General features: G+C 70.9%; 1 protein-coding gene across 1 annotated transcript; it reads left to right on the forward strand.

The window, feature by feature from the left end:
• Positions 1 to 707: 707 nt before the first annotated feature.
• YPEL3 (yippee like 3) lies at positions 708 to 6,400 on the forward strand. The gene is given in 5 exon segments (XM_073346422.1): positions 708 to 861; positions 2,698 to 3,648; positions 3,651 to 3,979; positions 4,226 to 4,334; positions 5,980 to 6,400. Coding segments are annotated over 4 exon segments (1,431 nt in total). The 5' UTR covers positions 708 to 861; positions 2,698 to 2,745; the 3' UTR covers positions 6,070 to 6,400.
• Positions 6,401 to 14,801: the final 8,401 nt, after the last annotated feature.

Here is a 14,801-nt window from a genome sequence, read left to right on the forward strand (position 1 = left end):
GTGAGGGGCACCGGCGGGGCTGTGTTGGGGGGGCAGCGGGTCGGGGGTGAGGGGCACCGCGGGGCTGTGTTGGGGGGGCAGCGGGTCGGGGTGAGGGGCACCAGCGGGGCTGTGTTTGGGGGGGGGTGTCTCATTAATAAATTCCCTTTGGATTTATTCGTGTCTATCTCCTTCCCCTCGTGGGGTGGGGGTGGGGTGGGGGTTGAGCAGAGGCCTGGGGCCGGGCTCTGTGATACCAGGGTGAGGGGCTGTGGGATGGGCAGGCCTAGACTGGGCCACAACCTGTCCCTGGAGCCAAGAGCTGGGCTCGCCCCTGGCAGCTCTCCCGGACACCTGGGTCCCTTTCCCCGCGAGGTGGGTGGGGCCCCCAGAGGGGGTGACTGAGGGAGGGTTCAGCTACCCTGCCGGGGCTGGGCTCCTCAATGCCCGCTCCCCCGGCCTGGCCCTGGTCCCCTCCCGTCTGGCTGGGAGTGCCCCCCAGCTCCCCATTCTCCCCCCCAGTTCCCCTTCCCTGGCCCTGAGTGCCCCCTCCCGCACCCAGCTCCTCCTCCCCGGCCCTCTCCACCCCACATACACCAAGCGGTGCTGCCCCTTTAAGACCCCCCCCCCCCGTTTATTCAAATCTGCCCTCCGGTTCCGCCAAGCAGCGCCTCATTTGCATGCCGCCTTCCATTGGCGGCGGGGGGTGGGGCGGAGGCTGCTGGGAAGAGGGGGCGGGGGGGGTGCCAGCTGGTTTGTAAACAAGCGCTGGCGCCTGCGCTGAAGCCGCAGGGCTGGTGTCTGGGGGGGGCCCGCGCTGCGCCCCGCCCGGCCCCTCACCCTCAGCGAGAGGACCCCGCCCGGCAGGGGCCAGGCCCACAGGTGCGAGGCGGCCGGGCCCCTTTTGGGGCCGGGGGGGGCGCGCTGTGTCCGGTTCTATAGGGGCCGGGAGGGGGGGCTGCGGGTCCCCCATGGGCGCGGGGGGGGGCCGCAGGCACGTTTCCTGGGCGCGGGGCGGGCCATGGGGCCGGTCCCCTTGCGCCGTCCGGGGGGCTGCAGGGGCGAATGGGCCCTGGGCCGGGCTCTGGGGGCCCTGGGCCGGGCCCTGGGGGCCCTGGGGGCCCTGGGCCGGGCTCTGGGGGCCCTGGCCCGTGTGGTTCGCGGCGGGCGGGGGGCCCTGCAGGGGCCCCATGGGGAGCAGCTAGGCGGGCAGGCGTCTCTAAGGGGGTTCGGCCCCTCGCAGCCAAGGGGGGTCCGGACCCGTCTCTCCGCCCCTCCCCCTTGCCCCGGCCACTTCCCCCCGCGCCCCTCCGGTGGCTCCCCCGGGGCCTTTGCTGCCTTGCTGGGGGCAGGGGGGCGCTGTGAGCCCAACCCCATGGGCGCCGGGACTCCTGGGTTCTCTGCCCGGCTCTGGGAGGGGAGTGGGGGCTGGGAGCCAGGACTCCTGGGTTCTCTCCCGGGTGCTCCTGCAGCCTCTGGGCAGCGCGGGGTAGCTGACCGAGCGAAGGGCGGCCGGTGGATGGTACCAGCTGCTCTGGGAGGAACCACAACACCCGGTTTGTTTAGATAACAGGTGGTAGGACCCAGTGCTGGGGGCACTGCTGCGGAGAAGCTCGCAGCATGGGGGGGGGCCTGGCGGGGGGACTGTTGCAGAGAAGCTCCCAGTACAGGGAGGTCCTGACGGGGACACTGCTGCGGGGAAGCTCGCAGCACGGGGGGGCCCTGACAGGGACACTGCTGAGGGGAAGCTCGCAGCACAGGGAGGCCTGGCGAGGGCACTGCTGCGGGGAAGCTCGCAGCGTGGGGGGGCCCTGAGGGGGACACTGCTGTGGGGAAGCTCATAGCAGAGGGGGCCCTGACGGGGACACTGCTGCGGGGAAGCTTGCAGCACGGGGGGGCCCTGACGGGGACACTGCTGTGGGGAAGCTCATAGCAGAGGGGGGCCCTGACGGGGACACTGCTGCGGGGAAGCTCACAGCACGGGGGAGCCCTGACAGGGACACTGCTGAGGGGAAGCTCGCAGCACAGGGAGGCCTGGCGAGGGCACTGCTGCGGGGAAGCTCGCAGCGTGGGGGGGCCCTGAGGGGGACACTGCTGTGGGGTAGCTCATAGCAGAGGGGGCCCTGACGGGGACACTGCTGCGGGGGAAGCTTGCAGCACGGGGGGGCCCTGACGGGGACACTGCTGTGGGGAAGCTCATAGCAGAGGGGGCCCTGACGGGGACACTGCTGCGGGGAAGCTTGCAGCATGGGGGGGCCCTGACGGGGACACTGCTGAGGGGAAGCTCGCAGCACAGGTAGGCCTGGCGAGGGCACTGCTGCGGGGAAGCTCGCAGCATGGGGGGGCCCTGACGGGGGACACTGCTGCGGGGAAGCTCATAGCAGAGGGCAGCCTGGCGGGGGGCACTGCTTGCGGGGAAGCTCCCAGCACGGGGGTGGCCTGGCGGGGGCACTGCTGCGGGGAAGCTCCAGCACAGGGGGGGGGGGCCGTCGGGGACACTGCTGAGGGGAAGCTCGCAGCACAGGGAGGCCTGGCGAGGGCACTGCTGCGGGGAAGCTCGCAGCACGGGGGGGCCCTGAGGGGGACACTGCTGCGGGGAAGCTCATAGCAGAGGGCGGCCTGGCGGGGGCACTGCTGCGGGGAAGCTCCCAGCACGGGGGGGGGGCCGTCGGGGGCACTGCTGCGGGGAAGCTCCCAGCTGCGTGTCTTGCTTTGCAGCCCCTGCTCCGCCCCACGGGCCGAGCCCCGCCCAGCCGGAGTCGCGCCATGGTCCGGCTCTCCAAGCCCAAGACCTTCCAGGCCTACCTGGACGACTGCCACCGCCGGTACAGCTGTGTGCACTGCCGGGCACATCTGGCCAACCACGATGACCTCATCTCCAAGGTCACTGCCGGGGGAAGCTCGCAGCCTGGGGGAGGGGACGGGAAGTGGTTGCAGCGGGTTCAAGGAAAGAACACAAGGGGAAGTGGAGGGACAGGAGACGGGGGAGGTGAAATCCCCAGCACTGCCGGTGCTCCTCACTGCCGCCCCCCCAGCTCTGCCGGAGCCCCTCACTGCCGCCCCCCAGCTCTGCCGGAGCCCCTCACTCCCGCCCCCCCAGCTCTGCCGGTGCCTCACTCCCCGACCCGCAGCCCCCTGCCAGCCCAGCCCTGCCCCCCCAAGCTCTGCCGGAGCCCGTCACTCCCACCCCCCAGCTCTGCCGGAGCCCCTCACTGCCGCCCCCCCAGCTCTGCCGGTGCCTCACCCCCGACCCGCAGCCCCCTGCCAGCCCAGCCCTGCCCCCCCCAGCTCTGCCGGAGCCCCCTCACTGCCGCCCCCCCAGCTCTGCCGGAGCCCCTCACTGCCGCCCCCCCAGCTCTGCCGGTGCCTCACTCCCGACCCGCAGCCCCCTGCCAGCCCAGCCCTGCCCCCCCCAGCTCTGCCGGAGCCCGTCACTCCCGCCCCCCCCAGCTCTGCCGGAGCCCCACACTGCCGCCCCCCCAGCTCTGCCGGAGCCCGTCACTCCCACCCCCCAGCTCTGCCGGTGCCCCTCACTGCCGCCCCCCCAGCTCTGCCGGTGCCCCTCACTCCCGCCCCCCCCAGCTCTGCCGGTGCCTCACTCCCGACCCGCAGGCCCCTGCCAGCCCAGCCCTGCCCCCCCAAGCTCTGCCGGAGCCCGTCACTCCCACCCCCCAGCTCTGCCAGTGCCTCACTCCCGACCTGCAGCCCCCTGCCAGCCCAGCCTTGCCCCCCCCCAGCTCTGCCGGTGCCTCACTCCCGACCCGCAGCCCCCTGCTAGCCCAGCCCTGCCCCCCCCAGCTCTGCCGGTGCCCCTCACTCCCGTGGCTGTGGAGGGACAAATGAGTGTGAGCTGGTTAATAATTGATCTGTGCTCAGTGCGGGGGGGGGGGGGGGTCTTGGTCCCCAGCGGGGGCGGGGGCTCCCTGAGTTTAACGACCCTCTTTTCTTTTATTCCAGTCTTTCAAGGGAGCCAGGGAAGAGCTTATCTCTTCAACTCAGTGTGAGTACATGGCGGGAGGGGAGTGGGCACGGCAATGGGACCCAGGCGTCCGGGACGGCTCCCAGGGACCAGGAGGCAATGGGACCCAGGCGTCCGGGACGGCTCCCAGGGACTGGGAGGCAATGGGACCCAGGATCTGGGGATTTGTCCATGCAGGGCTCCCAACCTGCTGGGGAGGGCGAGAGAGCCTGGGATAGGGGGGTGGGACCCAGGTGTCCGGGCGTTGACCTCCCACCCCCCCTCCAGGGTGAATGTGGGGTGCGGGCCGGCTGAGGAGCGGGTGCTGCTGACAGGGCTGCACGCAGTGTCCGACATCCACTGCGAGAGCTGCAAGACCACGCTGGGCTGGAAATACGTGAGTGGGGACCTGGAGCCCCCCGCCCCCAGCGACCCCCCTGCTCCCCGCCGAGCTCCTCCGCGGCGCCCCCGCCCCCAGCGACCCCCTGCTCCCCGCCGAGCTCCTCCGCGGCGCCCCCGCCCCCAGCGACCCCCTGCTCCCCGCCGAGCTCCTCCGCGGCGCCCCCGCCCCCAGCGACCCCCCCTGCTCCCCGCCGAGCTCCTCCGCGGCGCCCCCCGCCCCCAGCGACCCCCTGCTCCCCGCCGAGCTCCTCCGCGGCGCCCCCGCCCCCAGCGACCCCCTGCTCCCCGCCGAGCTCCTCCGCGGCGCCCCCCGCCCCCAGCGACCCCCTGCTCCCCGCCGAGCTCCTCCGCGGCGCCCCCGCCCCCAGCGACCCCCTGCTCCCGCCGAGCTCCTCCGCGGCGCCCCCGCCCCCAGCGACCCCCTGCTCCCCGCCGAGCTCCTCCGCGGCGCCCCCGCCCCCAGCGACCCCCTGCTCCCCGCCGAGCTCCTCCGCGGCGCCCCCGCCCCCAGCGACCCCCTGCTCCCCGCCGAGCTCCTCCGCGGCGCCCCCGCCCCCAGCGACCCCCTGCTCCCCGCCGAGCTCCTCCGCGGCGCCCCCGCCCCCAGGGGACCCCCTGCTCCCCGCCGAGCTCCTCCGCGGCGCCCCCGCCCCAGGGACCCCCTGCTCCCCGCCGAGCTCCTCCGCGGCGCCCCCGCCCCCAGGGACCCCCTGCTCCCCGCCGAGCTCCTCCGCGGCGCCCCCGCCCCCAGGGACCCCCTGCTCCCCGCCGAGCTCCTCCGCGGCGCCCCCGCCCCCAGCGGACCCCCCTGCTCCCCGCCGAGACTCTGAGATAGCGCGTCTCCCCGCCGAGCTCCTCCGCGGCGCCCCCGCCCCCAGCGACCCCCTGCTCCCCGCCGAGCTCCTCCGCGGCGCCCCCGCCCCCAGGGACCCCCCTGCTCCCCGCCGAGCTCCTCCGCGGCGCCCCCGCCCCCAGCGACCCCCTGCTCCCCGCCGAGCTCCTCCGCGGCGCCCCCGCCCCCAGCGACCCCCTGCTCCCCGCCGAGCTCCTCCGCGGCGCCCCCGCCCCCAGGGACCCCCCTGCTCCCCGCCGAGCTCCTCCGCGGCGCCCCCGCCCCCAGCGACCCCCCTGCTCCCCGCCGAGCTCCTCCGCGGCGCCCCCCGCCCCCAGGGACCCCCTGCTCCCCGCCGAGCTCCTCCGCGGCGCCCCCGCCCCCAGCGACCCCCTGCTCCCCGCCGAGCTCCTCCGCGGCGCCCCCGCCCCCCAGCGACCCCCTGCTCCCCGCCGAGCTCCTCCGCGGCGCCCCCCGCCCCCAGCGACCCCCTGCTCCCCGCTGAGCTCCTCCGCGGTGCCCCCGCCCCCAGGGACCCCTCCATCCAGAGAGCCCCTCCCCTCACTAACCCCCTGCCCTGACTGACACCCCATTATTCCCCCAACCCTCCAGGTCCCCCTCCCTGGCCTCCAGGGTCCCTCTGCCATCCCCCGACCCCGTGATCCTACCCAATCTCCTCCCAGCCCTCCTGCCCCCCATACTCTGATCCTGCACCCCCAGCCCTCCCGGCGCTGGTGCATGGGTCCTGGAGGGGGGCTGGGTCTGGGGGATGCCCCCCCCATGCTGACACAGGCTCTGTCCCCCCCAGGAACAAGCCTTCGAGAGCAGCCAGAAGTACAAGGAGGGGAAATACATCATCGAGCTGAGCCACATGATCAAGGACAACGGCTGGGACTGACCCTCTCCCCCAGCCCCACTGCGCTGGGGGCGGGGCCTTGCACCATCGTTCCCATGGAAACCAGCAGGAAGGCGGGGCCTTGCAGCATCAGTTCTAGGAGAGGACCTGAGGACCCGTTTCCATGGAGACCCATCCCAAACCTGGGGACCACTGCACCCCCATGAGGGGGCGGGGCTTTGCTGCCCCCTTTCCTCAGAGATGAGCTCCGCCTCCTGAGTTTGCAGGGGGACATCACTGAACATTAATTAATGAGCGTTCTTTGGGGGGGGGCGACTGGACACGCCTACCATTATGGGGGGGCGGGGCAATGCTGCGCTGTGATTGGCTGAGGGGGAGGGGGCGGGTACTGCCGGGGGGGGGGCAGGAGCGGGGAGGGGGGATCCCCATTAGATGCTGCCCTGTGCTTGTGTCGTGGGGGGGGGGGCTGTACAGTATTGAGTGTGAATCCGTCGTGTGTAAATAAATCAGCTTCAAATGTGAGTGCGGGGCCGTGTCTGCTCCTCGCCCAGCAGGGGGCGCTGTGGGGAGGGGGGCTGGCTGTGGGGGGAGCTCCCGGCTACTCCAGCCCGGCCTCTCCCAGCAGGGGGCGCTGTGGGGAGGGGGCAGGGTGCTGGCTGTGGGGGGAGCTCCCGGCTACTCCAGCCCGGCCTCTCCCAGCAGGGGGCGCTGTGGGGAGGGGGCAGGGTGCTGGCTGTGGGGGGAGCTCCCGGCTACTCCAGCCCGGCCTCTCCCAGCAGGGGGCGCTGTGGGGAGGGGGCAGGGTGCTGGCTGTGGGGGGAGCTCCCGGCTACTCCAGCCCGGCCTCGCCCAGCAGGGGGCGCTGTGGGGAGCTATAGGGTACCGGGGCCCCAAAGGGGCCTAGGAGAATCCACCCCAGCTTCAAAGGCTCCTGGAGAAACAGCCCTTTTGGCGGGAGTGGGGGGGAATCACTACCCTGGTGAGGTGGGAGGGGGCGGGGCTGCAAAGGATCATGGGAGAGTGGTCTGGAAGAGTTGTCCTGGGCCAGTGGATGGCAGTCTGTGGGGCAGAGGGGCACCGGGAGGGCCCTGTGACACAGCCCCATTGGAGAAGTCCACGGGGATCAGGGAGCCCAAAATGCTTGGGGTGCATGTCCCCCCCGGTGGAGTGGGGCGCAGAGGAACGGGGCTGGGTTTTCCCTACGTTGGACACCAGGGGGCGCTAGGGAGCAGGCGAAACTCCCAGCCCTGCCATGGCTGCTCTAACCCACCAGACCCCGCCCCCTCCCCTGTCCCATCCCAGAGCCGGGGAGAACCCAGGAATCCTGGCTCCCCGCCCCTCTTGCAGCTGTCTGGCACAGCTGTGAAAACAGCTGGATGACAAATGATTCTCCCGGCCCCCGGCCCCACAGCCTTGTAAACCCGGCCAGGATCAATCAAGCCACTTTGGAGCCAGGGTGTTAATTAGGCAATTAGGTTGCTTCAAGCGGGAGGAACCAGGGCTGGGCTAGCGGGGGCTATGGGTTGGGAGTGGGGGGCACTGGCAGAGAAGGGGGGAGCCCAGGGCTGGGGACTGCGGGTCGGGAGTGAGGGGCGCCGGCGGGGCTGGGGGGCTGCGGGTCGGGAGTGAGGGGGCACCTGCGGGGCGGGGGGCAGGGGGCTGCGGGGCGGGAGTGGGGGGCACCGGCAGGGCTGGGGGGCAGAGCAGGGGGCAGCGGGTCGGGAAGTGAGGGGCACCAGCGGGGCGGGGGGCTGCGGGTCGGGAGTGAGGGGCAACCGGCGGGGCTGGCGGGGGGCTGCGGGTCGGGAATGAGGGGCACCGGCGGGGCTGGCGGGGGGCTGCGGGTCGGGAGTGAGGGGGCACCGGCGGGGCTGGCGGGGGGCTGCGGGTCGGGAGTGAGGGGCATCGGCGGGCGGGGGGCTGCGGGTCGGGAGTGAGGGGCACCGGCGGGGCTGGCGGGGGGCTGCGGGTCGGGAGTGAGGGGCATCGGCGGGCGGGGGGCTGCAGGTCGGGAGTGAGGGGCATCGGCGGGGCTGGCGGGGGGCTGCGGGTCGGGAGTGAGGGGCATCGGCGGGCGGGGGGCTGCAGGTCGGGAGTGAGGGGCATCGGCGGGGCGGGGGGCTGCGGGTCGGGAGTGAGGGGCATCGGCGGGGCGGGGGGCTGCGGGTCGGGAGTGAGGGGCACCATAGCTCCCAGGTCCTGCAGTCTTGTGCATCTGCCACTTTCACGTCTCCCTGTGAAGTCCCCCTCCGTCCCGCTCTCCAGCCACTGACCCCCAGGCTGCCCCCCAGAGCCCCCCCGCTGGGTCAGGCCCCCCCCCAGCCTCCTCCGGCCCCTCCTGCTGTCGACGAGCCATTTGGGGTCTCACTTCAAAGTTCCTTGGGAGGCCCATAAATAGGGAGCTGCGCCCACCAGAGCGTCCCAGAGCCCGGTCAGCGCAGCGCTGCGTCCCTGGGCCAGGAGAACCCAGGAGTCCGAGCACCCAGCCCCCCCCCGCTCTAACCACTAGCCCCCACTCCCCTCCCGGAGCCGGGAGGGGACCCAGGAGTCCGGGCTCCGAGTCCCGCCAAGCCACTCGCCCGCCCTCGGCATGTACCATCCGTCGGAGATCTTCCCCCAGTTCGGGGGGTCCTACCCGCTGCGCCCCGCTGCCCACGGGGGGCTGTCGGCTGGCTTCCCCCAGGGGCAGGCGGGCCCAGTACGAAGCTTTCCGCTACCCAGGTGAGGGGGCCGGGGGCGGCTCTGGGGAGACGTTGGGGGCGGGGAGCACAGGGAGGTGGGGGGAAGGGACACACGGATCTGGGGGGCCGCCGGGGAGACCGGCGGAGATGTGGGGGCGTGGGATCGGGGGTGAGGAGCAGCGGGGAGGGTCGGCGGGGACCGGGGGAGCTGAGAAGGGGTTGCAGGCGGGGGGGGAGGAACAGGGGCAGCCCGGAGGGGATTCCTGGGGCCCCGGGTATGTGGAAAGCCCCCTGCCCAGCCCGCCCCCCGGCTGACAGCTGGGCTCTTAGCACCAGATAGCGACCAACTGGCGGGGGCGATCGGCGGCCAGATGTGAGATTCCTGGAGCCTCAGAGAGTGCGACCCCCCACGGCCCTCAACCCCGACCCCCCCAGCCCTGCCGGTGCCCCCCCACTCCCGTCCCGCAGCCCCCTGCCCCCCCGCTCTGCCCCCCCAGCCCTGCCGGTGCCCCCCACTCCCGTCCCGCAGCCCCCTGCTCCCCCACGCTCTGCCCCCCCAGCCCTGCCGGTGTCCCCCACTCCCGACCCGCAGCCCCCTGCCCCCCCCGCTCTGCCCCCCCAGCCCTGCCGGTGCCCCCCACTCCCGTCCCGCAGCCCCCTGCCCCCCCCCGCTCTGCCCCCCCAGCCCTGCCGGTGTCCCCACTCCCGACCCGCAGCCCCCTGCCCCCCCCGCTCTGCCCCCCAGCCCTGCCGGTGCCCCCCACTCCCGTCCCGCAGCCCCCTGCCCCCCCCTGCTCTGCCCCCCAGCCCTGCCGGTGCCCCCCACTCCCGTCCCGCAGCCCCCTGCCCACAGCTCTGCCCCCCAGCCCTGCCGGTGCCCCCCACTCCCGTCCCGCAGCCCCCTGCCCCCCCGCTCTGCCCCCCAGCCCTGCCGGTGCCCCCCACTCCCGTCCCGCAGCCCCCTGCCCCCCCCGCTCTGCCCCCCAGCCCTGCCGGTGCCCCCCACTCCCGACCCGCAGACCCCTGCCCCCCCGCTCTGCCCCCCAGCCCTGCCGTGCCCCCCACTCCCGACCCGCAGCCCCCTGCCCCCCAGCCCTGCCGGTGCCCCCCACTCCCGACCCGCAGCCCCCTGCCCCACAGCTCTGCCCCACAGCCCTGCCGGTGCCCCCCACTCCCGACCCGCAGCCCCCTGCCCCCCCAGCCCTGCCGGTGCCCCCCACTCCCGACCCACAGACCTTCTCTGACGGTCTCTCCCCCCCAGATCTCGACGGCGTCTCAGCCGCCAAGTTCGAGCCCTTCTGCCCCCCATTGGACCGAGCTGGGCGTCTCCTGGGCCCCTCCCCTGCGGGGCCCCCGCTGCCCCTGCCTGCCCCACCCCTGCCCTACGGGGGCGGGCAGCAGCTGCCCCCGCCGAGCCGCCCCGGCTGCCCCCCAGCGTGCGGATGAGCCTGGAGAACCGGGAGCTGACTCTGAGATAGCGCGTCCATGGGGGGGGCTGTGGAGTGGGGGAGTCTGTGGGGGAGGGGAGGATCTGTGGGGGGTCTCCGGGGTGGGGATACGTGGGGGGGGAGGGAAAGGTCCCAGTGGGGTTCTGGGGTGGGGGGGTCATGGGGGAGGGAAGGGTCCATGGGGGGTTTCTGGGGGGGAGGTCCATGGGGGAGGGAAGGGTCCGTGGGGGGTTTCTGGGGGGGGGTCCATGGGGGAGGGAAGGGTCCGTGGGGGGTTTCTGGGGGGGAGGTCCATGGGGGAGGGAAGGGTCCGTGGGGGGTTTCTGGGGGGGAGGTCCATGGGGGAGGGAAGGGTCCGTGGGGGGTTTCTGGGGTGGGGGATACGTGGGGGGGGAGGGAAAGGTCCCAGTGGGGTTCTGGGGTGGGGGGTCCATGGGGGAGGGAAGGGTCCGTGGGGGGGTTTCTGGGGGGGAGGTCCATGGGGGAGGGAAGGGTCCGTGGGGGGTTTCTTGGGGGGAGGTCCATGGGGGAGGGAAGGGTCCATGGGGGGTTTCTGGGGGGGAGGTCCATGGGGGAGGGAAGAGTCCATGGGGGGGTTTCTGGGGGGGAGGTCCATGGGGGAGGGAAGGGTCCGTGGGGGGTTTCTGGGGTGGGGGGTCCATGGGGGAGGGAAGGGTCCGTGGGGGGTTTCTGGGGGGGAGGTCCATGGGGGAGGGAAGGGTCCGTGGGGGGTTTCTGGGGGGGAGGTCCATGGGGGAGGGAAGGGTCCGTGGGGGGTTTCTGGGGTGGGGGATACGTGGGGGGGGAGGGAAAGGTCCCAGTGGGGTTCTGGGGTGGGGGGTCCATGGGGGAGGGAAGGGTCCGTGGGGGGTTTCTGGGGGGGAGGTCCATGGGGGAGGGAAGGGTCCGTGGGGGGTTTCTGGGGGGAGGTCCATGGGGGAGGGAAGGGTCCGTGGGGGGTTTCTGGGGGGAGGTCCATGGGGGAGGGAAGGGTCCATGGGGGGGTTTCTGGGGGGGAGGTCCATGGGGGAGGGAAGAGTCCATGGGGGGTTTCTGGGGGGGAGGTCCATGGGGGAGGGAAGGGTCCGTGGGGGGTTTCTGGGGTGGGGGGGTCCATGGGGGAGGGAAGGGTCCGTGGGGGGTTTCTGGGGGGGAGGTCCATGGGGGAGGGAAGGGTCCGTGGGGGGTTTCTGGGGGGGAGGTCCATGGGGGAGGGAAGGGTCCGTGGGGGGTTTCTGGGGGGAGGTCCATGGGGGGAGGGAAGGGTCCATGGGGGGTTTTCTGGGGGGAGGTCCATGGGGGAGGGAAGAGTCCATGGGGGGTTTCTGGGGGGAGGTCCATGGGGGAGGGAAGGGTCCGTGGGGGGTTTCTGGGGTGGGGGGTCCATGGGGGAGGGAAGGGTCCGTGGGGGGTTTCTGGGGGGGAGGTCCATGGGGGAGGGAAGGGTCCGTGGGGGGTTTCCTGGGGGGAGGTCCATGGGGGAGGGAAGGGTCCGTGGGGGGTTTCTGGGGGGGAGTCCATGGGGGGGCGTGGGGGCAGGAAGGGTTCGTGGGGGGCTCTCCGGGGTGGGGGACTCTCGCTGCGCCGTATCCCTCCACCCACATCTATTTCCTCCTTCTCATGTCCTGCCCTCTGTATCGCCCGCGGCCTCCGCCCCATAGAGTCCTATCACCCTGTATCCCTCCGCCCCCCTGTGGGCTGCCTGCCTATTCCTCACGTAGAGTCCATGTCCCCTCCATATCCCTCCGCCCCATGGAGCCCCCCTTGTACCCTCTGCCCCACATTGCCCCTCACACCCCGTATCCCTGCACCCCACGGAGCCTCCCTCCTATTCCTCTGCCCCACATTGCCCTCACACCCCATCCCTCCTCCCCATAGAGCCCTTCACACCCCGTATCCCTGCACCCCACGGAGCCTCCCTCCTATTCCTCTGCCCCACATTGCCCCTCACACCCCATTCCTCTGCCCCATGGAGCCCCCCTTGTATCCTCTGCCCCACATTGCCCCTCACACCCCGTATCCTGCACCCCACGGAGCCTCCCTCCTATTCCTCTGCCCCACATTGCCCTTCACACCTCATCCCTCCACCCCATGGAGCCCCCCTTGTATCCTCTGCCCCACATTGCCCCTCACACCCCATCCCTCCTCCCCATAGAGCCCTTCACACCCCGTATCCCTCACCCCATGGAGCCCCCCTCCTATTCCTTTGCCCCACATTGCCCTTCACACCCCGTATCCCTGCACCCCATGGAGCCATTTACACCCCATATCCCTCCTCCCCACAGAGTGGTTCACACCCCATATCCCTCCACCCCATGGAGCCCCCTGGTACCCCCCGGCCCCGTCGAGCCCCTCACACCCCCGTGTGCCCCGCAGGCGGATGTTCCCCCAGCTGAAGGTCTCGGTGACAGGGCTGGACCCCGAGGCGAAGTATCTGCTCCTGGTGGACATGGTGCCAGCTGGGGCCTCACGTTACAAGTGGCAGGGACGGCACTGGGAGGCCAGTGGCAAGGCCGAGCTGCCCCCCCCGACCGGGTCTACATCCATCCCGACTCCCCGGCCTCGGGCGCCCACTGGATGCGCCAGCCCGTGTCCTTCCATCGCCTCAAGCTGACCAACAACACGCTGGACCCCCATGGCCACGTGAGTGGGCAGGGGCGGGTCAAAGAGAGTGTGGGAGGGGCTTAGGACAGTGGGGCGGAGCCTAGGGAGAAGAGGCGAAGGGCTTAGGGTGGCGAGGGATGGGAGCGGGGGGCGGGGTGGGGGTGCCCATGTCTAACCCCTCTCTCCTCCCCAGCTGATCCTGCACTCCATGCACCGTTACCAGCCCCGCGTGCACGTGGTGGGAGCGGGGGGCCGGGGGGGCGTGGGGGGGGCTGCGCCTCCTTCACCTTCCCTGAGACGGCCTTCCTCACTGTCACCGCCTACCAGAGCCCAAGGTGAGCCCCCCCCTGCCCCCTCGCTTCCCACCGCCCCACTGCCCCCCACAGGGCTCTCAGCCCCCTCTTCCCTCGTCCCCCCTCCAGATCACCCAGATGAAGATTGAGAGTAACCCCTTCGCCAAAGGCTTCCGGGAGAACGGCATGAACAGCAAGAGGTGCCGGGGGGCACAAGGAAGGGGGGTGAGGTGGAGGGGGCTGCGGGGTACTAGGATGGGAGAGGCAAGCAGGGGGGCACCAACTGGGGGAGCCTTGGGGGATGTGAAGGGGAGGGTGGGCACTGGAGGGAGGCCGGATCAGGTGGGGCGGTGGAGCCATCAGCCCAGTAACCTCCCATCTCTCTCCTGCCCCCCAGGGAGCGAGATGCCCGGATCAAGAGGAAGATGAGGGGCGATGTGGCCGAACCTACCAGGAATGAGGCTGGTATGGGACCCCCAACCCTCCCACTGCACCCACACTCATTGCCCCCTCTCCCCCCTCCATCCTGCCTCATGCACACCCCTTTCCTCATCCCAGCGGCCCCCCCCATTGCCCCCTCCCCACTCTTCCAGCCCCCACCAACATTAACCATTCCCATCTTTCCTCCCCCAGATTGCAAGCGAGGTCCCTGTGACTCCACACAGGGCCCTCCCCCAGAGCCACCGGCCCCCCCTGACTGCTCCTTCCATCCCATCTCCTCCTCCTACCCTCCTGGCGGGAGTGAGGAGCTGGGGTGCCCCTAGGGGGGGTGAACCCCAGTGCCGAGGCGTACGTCCAGCATCCAGCCGCCTTCCACGGCCTGCAGCCTCCGCAGGGGCCCGCTGGCTATGCCAGGTGAGAGCACGGACCATGCTGGGCATCAGAGGTTATGGGAGCAAGGGAGGGCCTCTGACCTACACCCACGAGGTGGGGGATCCAGGGGTCAGAGGTCATGGGCAGGTCATGAATTGTTTGTCAAAAAAGTGCAGTTTCTGCAAAAATCTAAAAAAGCTGGAAATTTCCAGTTGTTGCCCAAAAATGTTGACTCTCCCTCGGGGACAATTGGAAAGGGTTCAGGTTCGGTTCACTATCCCGTCATGAATCAGCCTATTGTGACATCACTCTGCATTTCCCTAGTGTGCTGCCATGCCTTCTGGGAGCTGTAGTTCCGACCACCTATGGCTGAGCTCCCTGGAGGACTACAACTCCCATAATGCAATGCCAAGCTGTGTGGTGCATCATGGCAGATGAAGTGCAATCAGGAAGCCTGGCCCATAGAAGACAAAGGGGCCATCCTGTATCTGAACTACACCCCCCATAGTGCACCGAGTCCCATGCCTCCCAAGAAGCACCAAGCCGAGCTCATGGGCACTTGCACCATTTCATAGTGGGAGATGTAGTTCTCACTTTGGGCCTGGGGCAGCCAGCCAATGGGAGCAGAGGGGTGGACCCATTCAAGTCACCAGGGCCTGATGAAACGCATCCTAGAGTGCTGAAGGAGCTGACTGAGGAGGTGTCTGAGCCATTAGCAATTATCTTGGAAAAGTCATGGAAGATGGAGAGATTCCAGAGGACTGGAAAAGGGCAAATCTAGTGCCCATCTATAAAAAGGAGAATGAGGACAACCTGGGAATTACAAACCAGTCAGCTTAACTTCTGTACCCGGAAAGATAATGGAGCAAATAATTAAGCAATCAATTTGCAAACACCTAGAAGATAATAAGGTGATAAGCAACATTCAGCATGGA

The sequence above is a fragment of the Lepidochelys kempii genome, chromosome 6 (genome assembly GCF_965140265.1).
Source record: "Lepidochelys kempii isolate rLepKem1 chromosome 6, rLepKem1.hap2, whole genome shotgun sequence".
In the NCBI taxonomy this organism is placed as follows: domain Eukaryota; kingdom Metazoa; phylum Chordata; order Testudines; family Cheloniidae; genus Lepidochelys; species Lepidochelys kempii.